Genomic DNA, 20,961 nt, shown 5'->3' on the forward strand with positions numbered 1-20,961 from the left:
TCCTCACTCACTGTCTCACTCACTCCCTCACCGTTCGCCCAATTACAAGTCGCTCCTGCAGACATCCCCTCGGAGGCACCACAAAAGAAAAAATCCCGGCGCCGCTCTGTGATTGGCCAGCGTTCCACGCCCACTGCTCTCAGTGCGAGTTTCCAATTTTCAACAACTCACTGGCGAAATACCATTTATTCACAGTGTTTCCTCTTCTTCTCTTTCTGTTGGAAATCTTTTTCTTCCGTTGTCTTTAGATCTTCAGATTACCAAAGTTTGTAACGATGGTTGTTCCAAGATTATTTAACACTGCTTCGCGCAATGCATTCACTGCCGCCAAGCGTAACCTCATGTTCAACAGAGGTTTGGCTTCTGCAGCCCCAGCTGCCGGTAAAGTCAGGTATGTACCATCGGATCGAGTAAAAACCACAATGTAGCGACTTCACAACAACATCAACAGTTTCAATGGATCTCTCCCAGCACGGCCATTCATTTTGGTGACTTTCGACCCGGCGAATTGGCTATTCTGGCCAATTGGGCATTTGGTTGTCATTTTTCAAGTACATTAGTCCGATCTTCCAAATCGGCCTGTAAATACATCAGAAATATCCCGTAGCGCCATAGTAAAAACGACACACAGCTGTCCAACCATATCACGACGTTCAATTCCATCCATTCAATGGCCATTTTATCCCATATTTGCACCATTTCTTCGTCACCAACAACCAATCCTCCCACCGTGACACCATAATTCTGGTCCTGTGTGAATCTCGACCAATAAAATTTTTCATTTTTCTGGCGAGGACTGAAAAATCAGTTAGTGGTGAAGGGATTCAAGGATTGAATGGATCAATGCTCGAGTATCTAACCATTGAAGGGATGGATGATGTTGCTCCTGTTGTTGTAGTAGTCTACATTGCGTAGTGTCGTTGTTTCATGTACTAACTCCCATTTTAGAGCCGTCATTGGTGCCGTCGTCGATGTCCAATTCGAGGAAGGTAACTTACCAGCTATCTTGAACGCCTTGACCTTGAAAAACGGTGACGTCGACTTGGTCCTCGAAGTCGCCCAACACTTGGGTGAAAACACTGTCAGAGCTATTGCTATGGACGGTACTGAGGGTCTTGTCAGAGGTGCTCCAGTCGCTGACACTGGTGCTCCAATTTCCGTCCCAGTTGGTCGTGGTACCTTAGGTAGAATTATCAACGTCGTTGGTGAGCCAATTGACGAGAGAGGTCCTATCGAATGTAAGCAAAGAAACCCAATTCACGCTGACCCACCTTCGTTCGTCGAACAATCCACTGCTGCTGAAGTTTTGGAGACCGGTATTAAGGTCGTCGACTTGCTTGCCCCATACGCTAGAGGTGGTAAGATTGGTTTGTTCGGTGGTGCCGGTGTCGGTAAGACTGTCTTCATCCAAGAGTTGATTAACAACATTGCCAGAGCCCATGGTGGTTTCTCTGTCTTCGCCGGTGTCGGTGAAAGAACCAGAGAAGGTAACGATTTGTACCGTGAAATGAAGGAAACCGGAGTCATCAACTTAGAAGGTGACTCCAAGGTCGCCTTGGTCTTCGGTCAAATGAACGAGCCACCAGGAGCTAGAGCCAGAGTCGCCTTGACCGGTTTGACCATTGCTGAATACTTCAGAGATGAGGAAGGACAAGATGTCTTGTTGTTCGTCGACAACATTTTCAGATTCACCCAAGCTGGTTCTGAAGTGTCTGCCTTGTTAGGTCGTATTCCATCCGCTGTCGGTTATCAACCAACCTTGGCCACCGATATGGGTCTTTTACAAGAAAGAATTACCACTACCAAGAAGGGTTCCGTCACCTCCGTCCAAGCCGTCTACGTCCCAGCCGATGATTTGACTGATCCTGCTCCAGCCACGACCTTCGCCCATTTGGATGCCACCACTGTGTTGTCTAGAGGTATCTCTGAATTGGGTATCTACCCAGCCGTCGATCCATTGGATTCCAAGTCCAGATTATTGGACGTTGCCGTTGTCGGTAAGGAACATTACGATGTTGCCACCAACGTCCAACAAACCTTGCAAGCCTACAAGTCTTTACAAGATATCATTGCCATTTTAGGAATGGATGAATTGTCCGAAGCCGACAAGTTGACCGTCGAGAGAGCCCGTAAGATCCAAAGATTCTTGTCCCAGCCATTCGCTGTCGCCGAGGTCTTCACTGGTATTAAGGGTAGATTGGTTAGATTGCAAGACACCGTCAGATCCTTCAAGGAAGTCTTGGCCGGTAAGTACGATCACTTGCCAGAAAACGCCTTCTACATGGTTGGTGGTATCGAAGATGTCGTTGCCAAGGCCGAGAAGTTGGCTGCTGAGGCCAAGTAAGCTAGAGGCCCAAAGCTATAGTCATGCATAATCTCGTGTAATAGAAACAGCGCGATTACGACTTGAAGTTCAGTCTGTTCATCTGTTATACAGTTTATAGTTTTTATTGTCTTGCAAAAGAGAAAATGTACGTTTATTTAGAGTTTTATTTGAGTAGAGTCTAGAAAGAGGTATGGAAGTGGCTCTTTAGTAGAATGACGTATGGCAGAAGGGTCTATATACTTCAGTATTACGCTGGACAAGTACTGAACTGTCTTCGAAACTGGTCTCAAGGCCCTAGCAGTTACGGAATTACCTTATATATCACGTGATATAATACCGATAATTTAGAGGTAAAAGATAGACATCTTGTATTAATAGTTAATAGATTATCGTCCATGAAGATTTCTTCTTCCGTTATCTTTTTTTCCTTGTAGTTGTAGAATTTTGCTTTACTTTCTTGTATAAGAATCATTCATCGTGGAAACTAATTACACCCAAGATTGCTTAAGAACATCCACAAAAGTCAAATTTTGTCCCTGCCAGAGAAACAAGCATGTATGTTCTGAAAAATATGCATATTCTAAAAGGGGTGAATCTCTCATAGAACAACTCTCAGCCCTTTCTTTGCTCCTTCTATTCTATTCTATTATATTGTATTCCTTGTATCTTCTATATTAAACATCTTCGAAAGACATCCCAAGTAAAGCACAGCTCTTGCCAGAAGCGCAAATTTCCATTCCTGTGTGTAGAGCACGATTTGCAGCCTACATGCCGAGCCCGCTGTTCCTTAATAAAAGCGAAAGACGGAGTTGGCGAAAGTATGGGGATTTCTCCATTTATAGTTTTATATGCCAATAGTATGGAGGTCTTTTCATATATGTATTCGCCATGAAGTGAAAATTATGGTTGACTTCAGGAAAAGTCTTCCCTAGTCCCGAGAGCCACTTTCTTCCCTTCTTCTATTCCTTCCCAAGCCTACAGAATACAGTTAGAATTTCACTACGCTTCAATCTGCACAGTGCGCCAGTAAGCCCCATGGAAACATACTAATTCATAGACTACTCATGTTAGATATAGTGAAAACCACAAAGAAAATAGCAAGATTTTTCTATTTCATTTGATCTTCCATTTTTCCTCCTTGTCTCGCCTTCTCCCCCATTTCTCTCCTTCGCTTCACTCTCCAAGCATCCTGAATAGACACCTCTACACTGTATACAGTGCTGTCATAGATTAATCAAACTAGTGGCCAGAGAGACGATTCATATTAAACCCCCAAAAAGTTTCACACTACCCTTCAAGCAAATTACTACTGATAGCAACATGCTGTATGTTTGAATTATTTCTTATAATTACTCTGAACCAATTCGAGCTGTAAGTTAATTAGTTTTTATTTTTTTGATACCACTGTATACATCCAGGCTTCCGGCACTATATAAAGGACTTGGAAACGTCTCTTTTTTTTGCCAACATTCACAAGACCCAAGAAATAATTCAATTGCTTGTAGTTTCTTCCTGTTCTTCTTGTTCTTCTTGTTCTTCTTCAGCTGGTACTACCAATTGGCACCAATTCACATCATAATGATTTCGTTGGCTGATGTAAGTAACGTGAAATTCGGGTTTTTTGCTGTTATTTCTGGAAATCCCGGGGAAAGAAATTCGTATTTTTCATTCGTTTCTAATATACTAACGTTTCCCTTTGTAGTCGTTTGCATTTCTCGACAACCCTTCCATTAACTGGAAATACGTCATTGTCCTGTTTTCAGTAGGACAATACCTTTTTGAAAACTACTTGCAATACCGTCAATACCAAGTGCTCAAGAAAACTGCGCCGCCAGCCAGTTTGAAGGCCGAAATCACCCAGGAAACCTTCGACAAGTCCCAGACTTATTCTAGAGCTAAGTCTCAATTCAGCTTCTTCTCCAATGCCTTTGGATTCTTACAAAACCTCGCTTTTATCAAATATGACTTGTTGCCTGCCATCTGGAATTTCAGTGGTACTTTAGTTGCCAAATCTGCTTTCTTCCTTCCAAAGTTTATGGGAGGTGTGATCACTCAGTCAATCTTCTTCTTCACTACTACCCAGATCATTTCGACCATTGTTTCAGCTCCATTGTCCTACTACTCCAACTTTGTCTTAGAAGAAAAGTACGGTTTCAATAAGTTGACTGTGGGTTTGTGGATCTCAGATATGTTGAAGGGTATTGCTCTTGGTTTTGTATTGGGTTCTCCTGTCGTTGCTGGATTCTTGAAAATTATTGACTACTTTGGTGACTCTTTCATTTTCTACACAATGGGTTTTATTTTGTTCGTTCAATTGGTAGGTATGACTATTTACCCAATTTTGATTCAACCATTATTTAACAAGTTTACTCCATTAGAGGATGGTAAGTTGAAGGTGGCTATTGAGGATTTGGCCAAGAAGAACGCTTTCCCATTGGACAGTTTGTTTGTTGTCGACGGTTCCAAGAGATCCTCTCACTCCAATGCCTACTTTGTTGGTTTGCCATGGAGTAAGAAGATCGTCTTATTTGACACTTTGATCGACCATTCCACTATTGATGAAGTCGTCGCTGTTTTGGCCCACGAGATTGGCCACTGGAAATTAAACCATTTACCAAAGACATTGATCGCAACTCAAGCTCATTTATTCATGACATTCTCATTGTTTTCTGCCTTTATCCACAACAAGTCCTTGTACTCGTCGTTTGGTTTCAACACTCAGCCAACCATTATTGGATTCTTGCTTTTCAATGATATCTTCTCTCCACTTGAATCTGCTATGCAATTTGCCATGAACTTGTTATCCAGAAAGCACGAATACGAGGCGGATGCCTATGCCAAATCTTGTGGATACTCCGAAAATTTGAGCGTCTCTTTGATAAGATTATCTACTGAGAATTTGTCTGCTTTCGATGCTGATTGGTTATACTCAGCTTACCACCATTCCCACCCTATTTTGTCTGAGAGATTGACTGCCTTGGGTTATGTCTCCACGGGTAAGGTGGTTAAGGAAACCAAGGAAGTTAAAGAGGATTAGTTTAGGATAATTAATCCAACACTACACAAATATGTAGATAAATATTTATATTTACAATTTAAAAATTATACAAGCTTGATAGTTCTCATCACAGCATTTTTTATAAGATCTGATCACTGGTTCAATTCTGAATTCTTTTTCAATGTTTAAATGCTATCCACTACTTTTTCATAGTGATCGCCAGTGATTGTTGATAAGGTATTTTAGCTTGCTTCTCTTTAGCTTGGTTCTCTGTTTACATCTCCAGTGACAGCTATTTTAACTTAATAAGTTCAATCTCTTGAGCTTACTATGTAATTCATCATATGCTTGTTTCATTTGGACGTATCCAAGGTGAGTCTTACCAATCAAGTGGTCAGCTAATCTCCTATCGCTGTCAAGACGAGATAAATATGCTCCACATCCTTCACACACTTGCAACTTCTGCTGTGACGTTTGTCCCACGTTCTCTACGATGTTTCTCACATTCTCAGCAAGTTTCTCTCTCTCCTTGCAGAATTCTTCTAGTTTTATGGACTCGTGCAATGACTTTTGCAATTCACCCTGTTGGATCAAATAGTTGATTTCTTGGGTCATTAGACCAATTTTCATATCCAAATTGTCCAATTCTTTTGTAGTTGCTTCTATTTTCTTCTGTTCTTCTGGCGTGGTATGTGTTAACCTTTCCTGTGCAATTTTTATGGTTCTATTCAAGTCTAATATATACTTCTCGAGAGTTTTGTAATATTCGATTTCGAAATCGGGAAAAGCTTCACGCTTCTTCTTTGTTCTGTATTCGTATTCTAATTTATGCTTCTGCAAATGCAATCTGGGACATCTTCCCAAGTCTTGTTTGGTCCCTACAAAGAGATCATGGGGACACGTTCCCACAAGAAACGATTTACATACTCTGGGACTTGTAAGTTCTGGTTCTCTTCTTCTAGCGATGGGAGAAATAAGAGATTCTTTTCCCATGAGCTGTTCTAGCAACAATCTTTGTTCTTGTGCTGCCATTTTTCTGATTTATTAACATATGTTTTCTTTCCTTATATTATATTTACTTATATCATATTCTCAACCAATTCAACGTATCGATTTGTAATTCAATGGCAAACTCTTTCCATTAAAAAGAAGATATAAACTCTTCATCTTCTTTCTGGAACACTCTTCAAATTGCAGTCTACCAGGTAATTGAGGTTTGAGGTTTGGATTGAACAGGTGCGGTGTATGCAGGTGTGAATGGTTTATATATGAGAGAGATTAGATCCATGCCGCTACAGCACAAAAATTGGAAAATGGCAAAAGAAAATGTCAAAAATGGACAATGGAGAGAGGACAGTTCGTGTCAGAAGATGTCGAGAAAGACTAGTAGTGAGTAACAATTTATGTCATTTATGTGATTTATGTTAGATATGTAATTTATGTGAGATATGTGATTTATGTGAGATATGTGATTTATGTAATTTATGCGATTTGTGTAGTTTATGTAATTCATGTCATCTATGTAATTCATGTCTTTTATGTAATTTATGTCTTTTACATTGTTTTGTTGTGTCATGTCCTGTCGTGTCGTGTGGGAGTAGTGTTCCCTTTGAATATATATCGTTTGGTTTGGTTATTTTCATGTGAATCTGTGACCCTGTGACCCTGTTAATCTGTGATTCTGTCTGTGAATCTCTGATTCTGTCTGTAAATCTGACTGCATATTTAGTGTCTGTTTGTCTGTGTGTCTGTCGGTCTGCGAATCTGCGTATCTGTATAGATTATATAGCCCAAATATGGCTTACGTACTGTAGTATTCATCTTCCAAACTGAGAGTGAGAGGCGGCCCTAGAATTCGGAGCGAGCAGAGATTTTTCTGACTCTCCATCGGCTTCACTTCAAATAACAAAAAAAAAGACCTCAAGCTCTACTGTGCTGTCTCATTACTTTGTATCTACCTTGATATATTGTGATATCTAGATTGTTAATTACCGTTCATTTATACCTATCTCAAGACTGTATATCTCCCTCTCCCTCTCTTTCTCTCCACACATCTATCCCACTGCCCTCAACCCTTCCACATCAAACACCCTCTCTCGCTTGGTTCGGCCCATCTCGGCTCGCTTACCACCATTCTCAACTCGTTCCATATGCTCACTAGTGCCCCAGAAGACTAAATTAGTGCTTCGACTCCAGAGCATCTCTCACACAAAATTCCGTCTCAGCCGTACTGTTGTTACGTATGTCTTTCGTCTTTTTTTTTCTGTCATTGCATTGTCTTGATGTTAAATTAATTTGTTTTCTTAGTCAGTTATTAATATTATTAATAGTATTAGTATTATTATTAACATTATATTATATTATTTGCTTACACTTATTATTTATATACCCATTTCTTTGTCTTTGTCTTTGTCTTTTCTGCTCGACTGTTGATTTTTCACTCCTCATAATATCTTTTATCTCGTGTTTGTTCTTTTTCTTCTCTTGTGACTTCATCTTTCATCTTGTGTCTTACTCCTTCTAGACATCGCTCGTTTCTCGCTTTCATTCGTTTTTTTTTCTTTTTGGTCTTTATCTTTTGGCACCCACGTTTAGGTTGTCGTCATCAAACTCATTCCCTTCACTTGAGCCTCTCACAGCCATCGTCTGTCGTTCGTTCATAGCGGTTTTAATCTTCAACTCGGAAGCAAAAACTACAGTGAAATCAAATTCCTGATCTCATTGCAAAACGAATCAGATCAAAAACGGTTAAAAAAGACTGGTATTCATTTCGTCGCCACAACTATTAATACAAAAGAATTCCTTATTTAGCCTACCAATAGGAACTAGCGCTCCATTCACTTCAAATCTGTCTCGTTACAAGGGATTCTTCCCAATCATCTAGCTAGTCCCAATACTATTCTACTTCGTCAACCATGAAAAAGTATCAGCTCATTGGAAGAAAGAACATCTTCGTACGACAGCGGCCTACAAAAGAGGTAGCAAGCTATCCACTATTGCATATATGCTCTCTTCCATTAGAAATCATCTTGTTCATATTCGCTCAATTCGACTCGAGCCCTACTTCATCAGACCACCTCAATCTTATCCACCTTTCTATGACATGCAAGAAATTTAATGCCATAGCAAACAGACACTTTATCTACCATCACATTGCATTTAAAACTCCAGAAACCTTTTATAAGTTCTCCGAAGTACATTTGGCTCCGCATGGAGACAGTAATAAAATCAACTACACCAAATTACTTGAGTTTTCCAATCCACCTATCCGGGACTCCTCGAACCTAAAAATCAGAATTGCTGGCCAATACAAAATCGAGTCGTTCTCGTCAACTAGCGATAGGCACACATACAATGACTTTGTAGCCTTCTTAACCCAGATGTTGAATCAGTCGTACGGGTTGTCGGTTTTATCCTTCACTGAGATCTCGCCGGATTTCGAATTCCCTGTTGAGGCTAGTAATGGTAACAATGCAACAACTAACGGCAGTATGCTGTCGTTCTCATCTATGTGGTCTAAAAAGAAATCACAGAGGTCCAACCGTAGGACATTAAAGAAGTTGATTCTTAAAGCACAATCGGGCTGGTCCATTCCTTTTAAATTCTCGAATATTTCTCTAATTCTCAGCTGCTTCGATGTAATTGAGGAGTTGGAGTTGGTTAATTTTATTATTGACGACTACAAGTTATTGACAGCCCTGATTCCAACATATGATACCCTGATCAACACATTGATCCTCAACTCGTGCATCTATTCTGGAACATTCAAGAAGAAACAACCCCATCGCAAACTTACTTCATCTCCTCTATTTGATTCGGTCACTTCACTTATGTTGTCGAATATAAATTCTGGGAATGACCTCTCAGTCATTGACTTCCTCAAGGTGAACGGTAAAATGACAACACTAGGTTTGGATATGAACTCCCCACTGTTTTACACTAGCAAGGTTTCAAGCACTGTAGTGTCACCAAAGAAAACATTTAACTTTTCCAAGTATAATGGCTTTTTCAAATTAGTTTGTTCTCGCCAAGGAAGCTACAGCAATTTACATGAATTAGTCTTGACCAACTTCAATCTCGTTGAGTGTTTTGATCATGACGCCAGACATGCGGCCGAAACCAGTGATGTGGACTCTTGGATAGAGCCTAGTACCGACACTTTCGAGTCATTCCTAACCTTCATCGGGAACATCGAAAACTTGAGTATTATTCTCAGCAAGAGTACAACTAGTAGTCGGTTCAAGACTTGCGTGAAGTGCGGTCTTACTACAACAAGTAGCGACATTAACATAGGGGCCTTGACAGCATCCAATTGGAGTGTTTTATTGAAGCCACTTCTAAATGCCAATGAGGGAAATTGTAATGTTAAAGTTTTTAACTACAAAAGTGAACAACTTTTCACCAGGATGAAACTTGTTTAAGATATGCATTTACAACTAAACTTATTCTCGACTTTATCCATAGCATAACTTATCTAAAACCAATAAATGATGAATAATATAGTAGCCATTATTGTAGCAATAACATCCATTAGTGTGGAATGTTTAGGATTTGCGGCTAGACTGTGGTTAGTATTAAGGTTCACTGTAAGCAAATGTCTTTATTCGTACAATTTATGAGAAAAGGACTTGATCAACTTTTGGAAATAAGTGGACACTGTTTGGAAGATCGAAGAACGAATGGTAGTTGATGTAATCTCTTCTTCACCACCCGATTCCATTTCGTAATTTAAAGCTTCGTCTGACCAGTAGTCGCTATCAGTATCGGAATACGTACAATTATGTAAGTCTTTGATATGACGTCTTCTACCCAATTCAGATCCCGACATTAAGTCTACTTCTGTTATAATCATTCCAGCTGTCGGGTGAACAGCTCCGTTAGGCTCATATACCTTAAATTTGGATGTCAATTGTTGATCAGACAAAGACACATACTTTCCTCTAGCAACGTCAACTCCCATTTCAATTAGATCTTCAGCTATTGTTTTTGGCAACCCTTTTGAGACATCGATATTTGGATAACTTGGTTCACAAATAGGTTGTATAGTCTTCTGAATTTTCAATCGGGCTTGTATTTCCTTTGCATTCCTTCTCATTGAATTTGCTACATGGCTGTAGTCAATTTCACTAAGGGTATGAAGCTGAGACTTTAAAGTGATGTAATCATTTAAGAGGCGAACGTCTCCACTAGGCATAATTTCGACAAGACCATAATTGTTTGGCTCTTGAGTGAATTCATAGACTAATCCACCACTAAACACGTCTATCATATCCTTTGAATAGAGTGATTTAACTTCTTCAAACATTCTTGGCAATACCTCATTACAACCATACTCGGAAAAGAATACGGGACTGGTATACGTTGAATAATCATCAACAAGAAGATTATAACCACTGGTGTAAAACGTTTGCTCTCCGCACCACTGGTAGGAGTTTACTCCATAGAAGTCTACTGACTCAGCGGGATTATTATAAACACATTCTAAATACTCGGAGAATGGCATTCTGTAAGATAAATCATCAGCTGCTGAGTATCCCACGGGCACTGGGCGTGGAGAGTTGTACTCTATGTACATCTTTATATCTCTGATTACTGCTTTGACATACACAGGCGAGTGCTGCGAGGTTAGTTATATTAATGGGAAATAGCATTAAAGGGTAAACTCACTTTAGCAGACACTTGGTCATTTACTATCTCATTTCCAGCAAAGAACCCCAAAGTGTTATTGTAATATGAAAACTGCTCCACAACTTTGAAGACATTCTCTAGGTAGTCAATGTTATATGAGTTCCATGGTTCATATCTGTTGATATGGTGGTTGGGTAAAGGAGAATTGACGTCGAGGACCAAATATATTCCTGCTGTTGCTAGCATCGACATACACACGTCGTGGTTAAGATCAGGATTTATTGAATATATTCTGATTGTCTGAAGGGTTAGTACAGACATAGCCATAGATAAGCAAAACTGAAGATACGTACATTAATCCCCAACTCTTGGAATAACTGTATGTCTCTGGCGCATTCATCTGGGTTAGAAAGGGGATCTTTAAACATAGTCACACCAGAAGAACCGCCTGGCTGGTAATCAACACCCTTTATATAGAACTACAATAGAGGGTTAGTAGCGAACATTAAGATCCTTTTTATGGGAATCATGACACATACCGGTTTTTTAGTGACGCTATCGATGAAGTAATGGCCATGTATTACTAATGGATGGACGTAGGCGCTGACTTGCCTAAGAATGAAACCTAGGAGAACCACATAGATGAATGAAACCATGATTAGAATACTCTAACAAAGTATGACACAAGCGGTTTTCTCTGAATAATGGAAAGAGGTGAAATACAGTTTGGAATTCAAAAGGGGCAGCCAATAACTTAACTTTCTTTCTTTGCACTTCTTTCTTTAGTGAATTATAGTTCCATCTACTTTTGCAATACTTTGCCGCTGAGCTCTGAGCTTTGATCGCATGAAGCTGCAAAAGCTGCAAAAAAAAAGCAACGCAACAAAAAAACTGTATAAAGCCAAAAGGTTTTAGCGTCAAAACTGCTAACGAAATCCAATACTTTAAGGGCATTCTCTGTTGTTGTCTAATCTTATTATAGGGAGACAAAATTTTGATGGCTTCACTATTTCTCCCTTTTGTGCTCATACCTCACCCTCCAAATTATAAAACCCAAAATACATATGTGGCCTCTTCTTGCTATCTCTTTTACTCATTCTTTATCCGATAGATTGTTCCTTTATTTTTCTCACACTGACAGTACGCAGCAGCCGAAACTTTGTGTGGGGTAGAAAATATCATAAGACAGAGATGAAAAAGTCAATTGTTCAGTTCAGGAACTAATCAACTTTCATGTTTGTAAATTTGCTATTGTATGTTACTTTCTTTAAGGTTGGTTATTTATTTGTAAGATTTATTCATTTATATAATAATTAGCTCTTAAAATGACATTTACAGAGCCAGGAAAGAGCTACTTGAAGACGTCAGTGGACGAGATCATTAAAGATGCCACAACTCCCAAGGATAAGGACCACGCTGATATTCCCGCCCTAATCTTAGGAGTAACCGACCGCAATGGAAATGTGTATCTCAATGGGGGTGGCGTAAGAAACATTAATACCGGAACTCCTGTTCACGTTGATGACCGCTTGTGCTACTTTTCGTGTACGAAATCCATTACTGTCATGGGACTCTTGAAGTTGTATGAAGAAGGCAAAGTTGACCTAGATGCTCCAGTTAGCAAGTATCTTCCAGAAATCTCAGAAATTGGTTTAATTGAACCAGAGCTGGTTAATGAAGAGGATGGCACTTATCTCATCGAGCCTCGTCCTCCAAAAAACGCCGTTACTGTCAGGCATCTTCTTTTACACACTGCTGGCTTCTCATATGGTTTCTTGAACTACGATTATTTCTTGTTGGCTACAAAGAATAGGCCTGATTTGGACCTAGTCAACCCAACAAAAGAGTTTTTCTCCAATCTTAAGACTCCTTTAGTTCATGAACCAGGAACAAAGTGGATGTATGGATACAACATCGATTGGCTTGGTTTCGTTATTCAGAAGATTGCTGGAAAGAAATTGGGAGAATACTTGCACGAAGTGATCTTCGAGCCAGCAGGGCTTAGTACCACATTTCACCCACTTAATGATTCCAGTCTTGTAAGATTGCATCTTAGAAGAAGAAACGGCAATTTCAGGTTGTTGGAAGGAAAACAAACTGTCTCACTTGACCCTGAACTTGATTTAGGTGGACAAGGAGCTTTTGGAAGTGTAGGTGATTATTTGAAATTCATGAGAATCTGGTTGAATTATGGATTGTCCCCGGATACTGGCAAGCGAATTTTGAAGGAAGATACTGTCAAGTTTGCAATTAAGAATCACTTGCCTGCCGAAATTGACATGGAGTTTCCAGGTCTTACCACCAACAAGTTGCAAGATCCATACAACAGAGAGGGATATACATTATCGGGAAATGCATACATAAGTAATGACTTGCCATCAGGAATTTCTAAGGGTTCAATTTACTGGAGTGGAGCTGCAAACTTGTTTTACTGGATTGACTTCAAAAACGGTGTGGCAGGATTCTTCGGTGGTCAAATCTTCCCTTTTTTGGACCCAAAGGCCACTGCTGCTTATGAAAAGTTTGAAGAGCTGGTCTACAATGCTTTGAAGGGTGCAAAGGGTAAATTGTAGAGGTATATTAGTCTCTGTGATGTCAAAGATGCCTTTCGTTATAGGTTCAGCACAGTTATAGATCAAACTTTGGTATATAGTATTCATTATAATTTGACGATCTAATTTAATATGATAATATATACAATTACTAGCTAGTACTATTTGAATCAAGTAGAAGAACAGTTCACGCGGCAGAAGAGACAAATCACTTGCTGCAAAAGAGAAATCTCTGTCAGAATGAAGTACACATTTACAGTTATCTAAGCAGTCTCTTCGTAATACCTCGGAATCACAAATTTTGCACCTAAAAGTTTACCTCCAGCACTTCTCACAAATCCATTTTTTTTCCAGTATTCACATCTCTTCTTATCTCGTTTTCAACATTCTTTCCCTTGTAGAATGCAAGTAATCCATATAAAATTTCATAAGCTTAAACTTTGTCAGAGATCCTTTTTTTTGTATTCTCCATTGTCTCAGTCTCCCTCCGAAAGCTTCGCTTATCTGAATCAAAAAAAATGAATCTGAATCTGTACCTTACGCAGAACTTGTTGTCACTGGGGCACCTAAACTCTCACTAATATTGTCCTTTTTGTTCCTGTTTCTCACTGAGTGAATCTACTCGCTTATCTCACTGGCTTTCATTTTTACGTAGTGACTGTCGTATCTCACGGGTACATGAATAAATGCGTCCACCAAAATGTGGTCCATACCATCCGGAAGTGGTTTTGAAGTGATCTTTTCTTTATGTTGCATTATTGTGAATTACAACATTTTTTTTTTTTGAGCCTTTCAGAAGTATCACTGATTCTAATAATTCACTCTTGTCAACTTCATAAATGCTTGACTTGCCTTCCCTAAAAACTTAAGTCGCCTTCCCTAAAAACTTGACTAGCCTTCCCTCAACACTTAACTCGCTTCATCCACTAACAATCCCTGTTCTCTTATCTTACCACCTCAAGCATTCCCTTTGACTGACTTCACCCCTCCTACGCTTCCTACGCCTCCCTATCTCATCTTTCTCGCTAAAATACCTATCAATTCACGTGCCATAGCCCCCAACCAAGAAAAAGTATGAATTCTCCGTGTTTTTCTCACTCTATCCTTCGTCTCTCATACGCTTTCTCGACCTTTTCGCGCACTTGCTTCCTCCTTACGTCTCCATACATCTCTCACTCCGTCTATGTTTCCTCTATTTGTCTCTCTATTTCTCTCTCTATTTTTCTCTCTATTTCTCCCTCTGTTCTTTAAAAGCCTCACAAATTTATTTATTGACTCTCACTTTTACGGTGTGCCTAAATTAATTTATTTACTTATTTGTTTAGTGATCCTATTCACCAGTATCATTCATTTAAACCACTACAACAAAGTAGTACACAAACTATTCTGAAGACAGAAAGTCATTACAACCTGCAAAAGATAATACATATACCCCCCAGTATCCTCAAAAGTCCCCGAACCTTGCCTTTATACCCCCTTGCATCACCGTTTAGATGACCCATAATAACCAAGCGTATCTGGCGCTTGCCACGTCAGAAGGCGATATCCCGTTGTTTCCTCCCAATTATGACGACTCAGAACTACATAATTCACACAGTAGAGCCGGCCACAGCAGTAATAGCCATCAGAACAATAATTCCCAGACTCACTACAATAATGATCCTAATGCAAACGATGTTAATGACGACATAAATCTACTAAACACCCCAGCTCCGCCAATGGAGCAATTCGAGATGGAGGAAGACTTCGACGAAGATCCCGTACAACGTGAGGGACTTTTGGTAAGAGCTTCGTTAATGACTAAGAAATTTGCTTCGAATTTCAATAACTCGTTCATCCACCCGGTATCCAAAATGATCGACCCCATCTATGAAGGCTATAAATATCTCCAGCTCCAATATGAAAAATCTATTCTCAAACTCGGCAACCCGTTAGTAGTAAAGCGTTTACTTTATGTTTTCTTCATCATGTCGATCATTTTCTTCATAACACGGTACAACATTAATGATGGAATCAACGGATCCAGCGGAGGCGCGTTCTCAGCCGGCAAATTCTATGATATAGACGTCCTCGGAGAAGTGGTGAAAGATATCGTAGACCGCAAGCTAATGAAAGAGAATTTGGAGTACTTCTCATCTATGCCGCATATAACCGGTTCCCGGGGTGACTTGACTCTTGCAAAATACATAGAAACCTATATGGCTAATAACGGTATAACCATCATCGACTTTTCAGAACTCCAGAGTTCGACAAACTACCCGGTATCTAATGAGAAGGAGACGTACGTCAAACTATCAGACGATTCTTTTGGAGCAAGATTGTATGAAATGGAAAATAAGGATATGGAGTATTTGGCATACAACCCGAATGCCCTCAATACGATTTCCGACAAGCCTCTAGAAGGTAAATATATTTATTGTAACTACGGTTTACCAGAAGACTTCAAAAAGTTGCAAGATAATGGAATATCCATTGCAGATGCTATTATTTTGATTAAGTATGGTGGACCTATGCCAGAACCTAATAAGGTTCACTACGCACAGGAGAATAAAGCTAAAGCCATTATCTTTCTCTCTCCTAAAATTGAATTTGGTGCAGATGGCTCCAAAGCTGAGCATTCGGATGTCATACAAAAGTTTAATGTTGGTCTTACTAGAATAAGCCCAGGTGACGTCCTTACTCCGGGTTGGTCCTCGGAAGGTGGTTATGTGACTAGGTTGCCTTGGTTCAAATCACAGACTACGCCTAAAATCCCCACGATTCCTATTTCATGGAAAGATAGTGAAGTTTTCTTATCCAAATTGAAAGACACGGGGGTGCAATTTGATGACGGATTCTTTTCAGGGGATGGTTCTAATGCCCCTTCCATAAAGATGAAAATTTCCAACGAGGAAAGAGCAAACCACCAAATTTGGAATATCGTCGGTTCCATTCAAGGCAGAGAGCAAGCTGAAAAGGGGATAATAATTGGTTCCAGTCGCGACTCTGCTTGCTTTGGTACTCAGTCAGCTAATACTGGAACTATTGTTATGCTTGAATTGGTCAAGGTTTTTACATCTCTCCAACGAAAGTTTAATTGGTCTCCTTCTAGATCCATTTACTTTATTTCGTTTGATGCTACTGAGTATAATTTAGCTGGTTCAACAGAGTGGATTGAAAACAGAAAGGAGCTGCTCAAGAAAGAAGGATACACGTATATTGATTTGAGTGATGCAGTAACTGGCGATGATTTGTCAATCAAAGCTAATCCATTTCTCCACGAAGTTATTAAAAATGCTCTTAGAAAGGTTCAAAGTGACGTATCGAAGCGTGATGACAATAATGAAAACAACGACGATAGGAAAAAAATCAGTTTGTACGACTTGTACAAAAAACAGAACAAGGGCAAGGACGATATATCCAATGAGTTAATAGAACTGAAAAATTACATTCCCTTCATCAATTTGGCTAATGTGCCCTCCATGGAAATTAAGTACAGCGGAAAGAAATATCCTAGGAATTCGTGTTATGACAACTTTGAGACATTTGAGAATTCACAAATTGATCCCAACATGGATAAACACCATCAATTGGTGGAAGTATTGTCCTTGGTTACTTTAGACTTAGCAGAAACTCCAATTATTCCTTACAACTTCAATGACATGCAATTCAGATTGGGACAGTATGCTAGAGACTTGTCAGATTATGCCAACGAGATTGCTCAAAAATTAAATCAACCGAACAAGCCACAAATGCATTTTGAGAGCTTATTCTCTGCCATAGATGTTTTAAAGATATCTGGAGCAAGATTTCAGGACTTTTCTAATAGTTGGAAGCAGTATGTTATAGGTTCTGCAGACATAGAGCCATCGGTCTTGGCCATGAATAGATGGAAGTGGAATGATAATATGCTTCAATTCAACCAAAAGTTTATTTTGAGGGACGTACATCCAAGAAGACCTGGCTTTGTCAATATCCTTTTTGGTGTCCCATACTTGGCACCAGAGAATAGCGATGGCAAGCACCAATGGAACTCCTTTCCAAGCATCAGAGACTATCTCTCTCAAGGAGACTTTGGGCGCGCTCAACACGAAATTAATTTACTCGCGAACTTGATATCACAAGCAGCTCATGAATTCCTTGATTTATGAGCAAGCTAAGGTGTACAGTATATATAGACATACTAATAAAAGTATTAAGATTTAGAATGAACTCACCGTAGCTTTTCATGCACCCTTTAATAGTCGAATAGAATTTGGCACCCGTATTTTTATCATTGTTTGACATATTTTTCCAACTACTAATAAATTGAATCTATGCTGTTTTTTTTTTGAGGGGGTATAACTTTATTCCTAACTAATCACCTTTGCTCTGACTATTAACGTAACTTAACCGACCTTCAATGGCTTCCGCTGATTTTGCAAGAGCTTGGATATCAGCTCTCATTCGATGAATAGCCACCTCGACTTGTTGTATTTGTCATTTGATGAAAGACTAAGCACCTGATTTATTTAAACGGCAGCCTGATTTATTGCACCAGTTGGTAACTTTATTATCTCCAATGAAACTAATCGAAAATGGTATACGATGTGTCTACGCTGATCAGAATCCCAACGAATTTGTAATAACCTATCCCAAAGTATACCATTCGGGCTTTAACTCTGGGTTTAACTTCAATGAGGCTGTGAACTTTACCATGAATTGTTGGCTCGAGTATGGTGAAAGATCCATTAATGACTACAAATTGATTGGAAAAGAAAACGTTTTCAATCATTTCCAATTAATAGAGAATATACTAAAGAGCTTTAACAAACAAAGAGGAAGTATAAACTCAACACAAATAGATCTAGTCAAGAGAAGTTTGGAATGTTTTGAAAGATTTGTTTCTGAACAGAACGACTTCCTTTCAACACTTGACAAGTCAAAGTTCAAGCAGGAATATAAACCTAAGAAATACAAGCCTAGAAAGTTCGAGGATGAGCAAGTTGGTGCTTTTGACGAGTCGGAAGCAAAGAATGAAGAAGAGGAAGATTTGTGTGACGTCTGTAAGACCCATTTATCCTACCAATATTGCGTCATTAATAACAAAACTCACAGATTTCAAGTTGAAGAGCCCTCTACACCGCCCCCAGATATTCCATTGGTAGAGAAGCCGAGAGTTATCGAGCACCTGATAACAGTAAAGCAAGAACCAATAAAGAGAATCACAATTCAACAATTACTCACCCCTGACTCGTCTCCATATGACACTCAGCCATACTCAGAAGCACGTGTAAACCTTGATCAGATGGCCAACTTAGAATCTTCGAAAAAGATGGCACAATTAAGTGAAAGCAAGGATTCCCAGAATGAGGAGGTTGACTCGGACGAAGAAGCGGACGAGAAGGCTAAGAATTGCATGATGGCACAGTATGACCAGTTGATCTCTGCTGCAAAGAGGTCGGCGTCCGCAGAGGTCCAGGAAAACAAAGGAGAGGGAGACCGAAAGAGACGTAAGTCAAGACGATTACAGGAATTGCCGGAGAAGGCTGCCGTAAAAGAAGAACCGGAGGACTTTCCTAGGGTGCCAACCACCAAGCACAGAGGCCAGAAAATGACTGGAAAGATGACAGCTGTACAGCACAAATCACACATGAAGCAATTGAATGAAAAGAGTGCCATCAGATTGTGTTTGCAATGTTGTCTCAAAAACTATGGAACACTGTGTAATGGGATTCCCGAAGGATCTATTCTCTTATTCGAGGCCTATCCATCTCAATTAAAAGAAATAATAAAGGCTACAAAGAGAAATCTTAGTGAGTTGTCATTGTAATCGACTTTGTTTTTATTGGATATATGTTGAAATAAATGATCTATATTCTTCAATTTCAATAGTAACCATATGGGTACTCCAGGGACTCCAAACATACTATCTGATTAAGTAAGAATAGTCCCTTTAACCATACTGTAGTTAGTTCTTTTGCAACAACTATTCAAGCAATGCTAATCAGTATTCAACTTCAAACTGTACACATAAAACTCCAGATATCTTGGCAACAGAGTACTTCCTGAAAGATGCCAACTATTAGAACGTGTCAGAGTTATCTCTTCACTACTGACATTATTTGCCTAGGAAAAGAAATCCCAAAAATCTTACCAACCACTTAAAGAACTTTTGCTCCAATAAAAATGACTCCAAAGAGAAAGAAGCTAAAGACCAATATGATCCCAACCAATATAATTTGACGTACGCTTATTTCTTCTGCCCCTGGTGTATCCCTTTTCCCACTGTTCACCTCAATACCATTCGAATATGGCTTATTATCTAGCACTTCCCTTAACTCCTTCTTAGCAACCTCCATCGAGATTTCAAGTGCTTGGACCTTAAGTTTTAATAGCTCAATAATCTCTGCCTCTCTAGAAGGACCTTCCCATCTGGAATATTCATTGCTCTCCTCTTGGTCTACAAGCGGAGTCCGTTCCACTAATTTTATATCACTTATATCGTCCATTCTGCCACTAACTTTACGAATAACTGCACTACTACTATTACTATTACTATTATTTTTTTCATACGGCTCTAATTATACCCCCTAATTCCATGATAATCTCCTGCACAATGAATATCGATATACCTACACCATAGTACTCTAGTCCCTAGTGGAGGGAAGCTTTGGTATCTATGTTGTACCCGGTTGGAGTAGTCTATCGATACCCCCCCTAAATGTTCCTTTCGCAATCTAAGCCTCGGTTTGGTTGACTTTTCTGAGTTTATATCATTGAAGCCATCCATATACTATTGTAGTGTACATAACTATGTTGATGATAGGGTAGCTTTTATGTGGGGGAGGGAAGTACATCCATCTTGTTAAGTTAATTTGTAGAAGCGATAAACCACGAAGCATTATCTGCTACCAATCGCACAAGTAATTGGTTCCTTTCTCTGCGGAATTCTCCAAAAGCACAAGGAAGGAGTTTCCACTAGCTATCTAGTTAATAATATAGATTCTAAATGTCCATGTTTAAATTTAATAGGTCTTGAATTCGGAGAGCCCACCGGAAAATCATCAAAAAGAAAGGCATTCCAAAAACTATAAAGAGTACTAGCATCAAAATCAACCCAAGGAAACTAATAAAGACGTCCATTAGAGGCAGATTCCTCTCTGGTTTCTTAACCGTTTTATTAGGATTCTCTGGGGTACCTTCTCCTGAGATTGCAAGCTTCGGGTTATCAGCTGCTTCCTTACCTTTTTCTTCTGCCTTCTCTTGTACTCCTCCTATTGATAACACGAGCGTATGGATATCAGCTCTCATTTGTTGAACAGCCTCTTCACGACTTTAATTGTCGCAAGATTTCTTCGTCTTCCGTTTTCTCTCCTGATTCGACTTGATTCTTTTTGTCATCCATTGTGTGTGAAATGTAGTATGAGTCTCTTTATTGATTGGACTCGAAAGAAATCACATCAATTTGGTCACTATAGACATTATCCTCCAATCGT

General features: G+C 39.5%; 9 protein-coding genes across 9 annotated transcripts; 6 read left to right on the forward strand and 3 right to left on the reverse strand. All coding sequences in view use genetic code 12, as the record gives it.

Moving 5' to 3' along the window:
• Window positions 1–221: 221 nt before the first annotated feature.
• Window positions 222–2,506, forward strand: ATP2 (F1F0 ATP synthase subunit beta). The gene is made up of 2 exons (XM_064916794.1): window positions 222–391; window positions 949–2,506. The coding sequence occupies exons 1-2, from the start codon at window positions 276–278 to the stop codon at window positions 2,342–2,344; spliced, it is 1,512 nt and encodes a 503-aa protein (XP_064774726.1). The 5' UTR covers window positions 222–275; the 3' UTR covers window positions 2,345–2,506.
• Window positions 2,507–3,656: 1,150 nt separating this feature from the next.
• Window positions 3,657–5,440, forward strand: RJT20DRAFT_126672 (M48 family metallopeptidase). Its single transcript, XM_064916795.1, has 2 exons — window positions 3,657–3,922; window positions 4,029–5,440. The coding sequence occupies exons 1-2, from the start codon at window positions 3,905–3,907 to the stop codon at window positions 5,361–5,363; spliced, it is 1,353 nt and encodes a 450-aa protein (XP_064774727.1). The 5' UTR covers window positions 3,657–3,904; the 3' UTR covers window positions 5,364–5,440.
• A 52-nt stretch (window positions 5,441–5,492) lies between these two features.
• Window positions 5,493–6,476, reverse strand: EXM2 (Exm2p). The gene has a single exon (XM_064919725.1). It carries the CDS (start codon window positions 6,354–6,356, stop codon window positions 5,622–5,624), a length of 735 nt encoding a protein of 244 aa, XP_064774728.1. The 5' UTR covers window positions 6,357–6,476; the 3' UTR covers window positions 5,493–5,621.
• Window positions 6,477–8,043: 1,567 nt separating this feature from the next.
• On the forward strand, window positions 8,044–9,771 carry RJT20DRAFT_33449 (uncharacterized protein). The gene has a single exon (XM_064919726.1). The coding sequence runs from the start codon at window positions 8,240–8,242 to the stop codon at window positions 9,743–9,745; it is 1,506 nt and encodes a 501-aa protein (XP_064774729.1). The 5' UTR covers window positions 8,044–8,239; the 3' UTR covers window positions 9,746–9,771.
• Window positions 9,772–9,924: 153 nt separating this feature from the next.
• Window positions 9,925–11,608, reverse strand: PHR3 (1,3-beta-glucanosyltransferase; the record flags this gene model as incomplete). Its single annotated transcript, XM_064918265.1, has 4 exons — window positions 9,925–10,941; window positions 10,992–11,252; window positions 11,306–11,431; window positions 11,492–11,608. The coding sequence occupies 4 exons, from the start codon at window positions 11,606–11,608 to the stop codon at window positions 9,925–9,927; spliced, it is 1,521 nt and encodes a 506-aa protein (XP_064774730.1).
• Window positions 11,609–12,070: 462 nt separating this feature from the next.
• RJT20DRAFT_126679 (uncharacterized protein) lies at window positions 12,071–13,624 on the forward strand. Its single transcript, XM_064916796.1, has one exon. It carries the CDS (start codon window positions 12,278–12,280, stop codon window positions 13,523–13,525), a length of 1,248 nt encoding a protein of 415 aa, XP_064774731.1. The 5' UTR covers window positions 12,071–12,277; the 3' UTR covers window positions 13,526–13,624.
• A 1,252-nt stretch (window positions 13,625–14,876) lies between these two features.
• On the forward strand, window positions 14,877–17,701 carry RJT20DRAFT_33464 (putative zinc metalloprotease). The gene has a single exon (XM_064919727.1). It carries the CDS (start codon window positions 14,998–15,000, stop codon window positions 17,632–17,634), a length of 2,637 nt encoding a protein of 878 aa, XP_064774732.1. The 5' UTR covers window positions 14,877–14,997; the 3' UTR covers window positions 17,635–17,701.
• Window positions 17,702–17,981: 280 nt separating this feature from the next.
• On the forward strand, window positions 17,982–19,295 carry RJT20DRAFT_94750 (JmjC domain, hydroxylase-domain-containing protein; the record flags this gene model as incomplete). The annotated part of the gene is made up of 1 exon (XM_064921547.1): window positions 17,982–19,295. A coding segment is annotated over one exon (1,314 nt), but the record flags the coding sequence as incomplete, so codon positions are not given.
• Window positions 19,296–19,626: 331 nt separating this feature from the next.
• RJT20DRAFT_1255 (uncharacterized protein) lies at window positions 19,627–19,974 on the reverse strand (the record flags this gene model as incomplete). The annotated part of the gene is made up of 1 exon (XM_064916509.1): window positions 19,627–19,974. One exon carries the CDS (start codon window positions 19,972–19,974, stop codon window positions 19,627–19,629), a length of 348 nt encoding a protein of 115 aa, XP_064774734.1.
• Between the last annotated feature and the right edge of the window lie 987 nt (window positions 19,975–20,961).

This window comes from Scheffersomyces xylosifermentans, assembly GCF_036884685.1.
Source record: "Scheffersomyces xylosifermentans strain CBS 12540 chromosome Unknown RJT20scaffold_3, whole genome shotgun sequence".
Taxonomy (NCBI): domain Eukaryota; kingdom Fungi; phylum Ascomycota; class Pichiomycetes; order Serinales; family Debaryomycetaceae; genus Scheffersomyces; species Scheffersomyces xylosifermentans.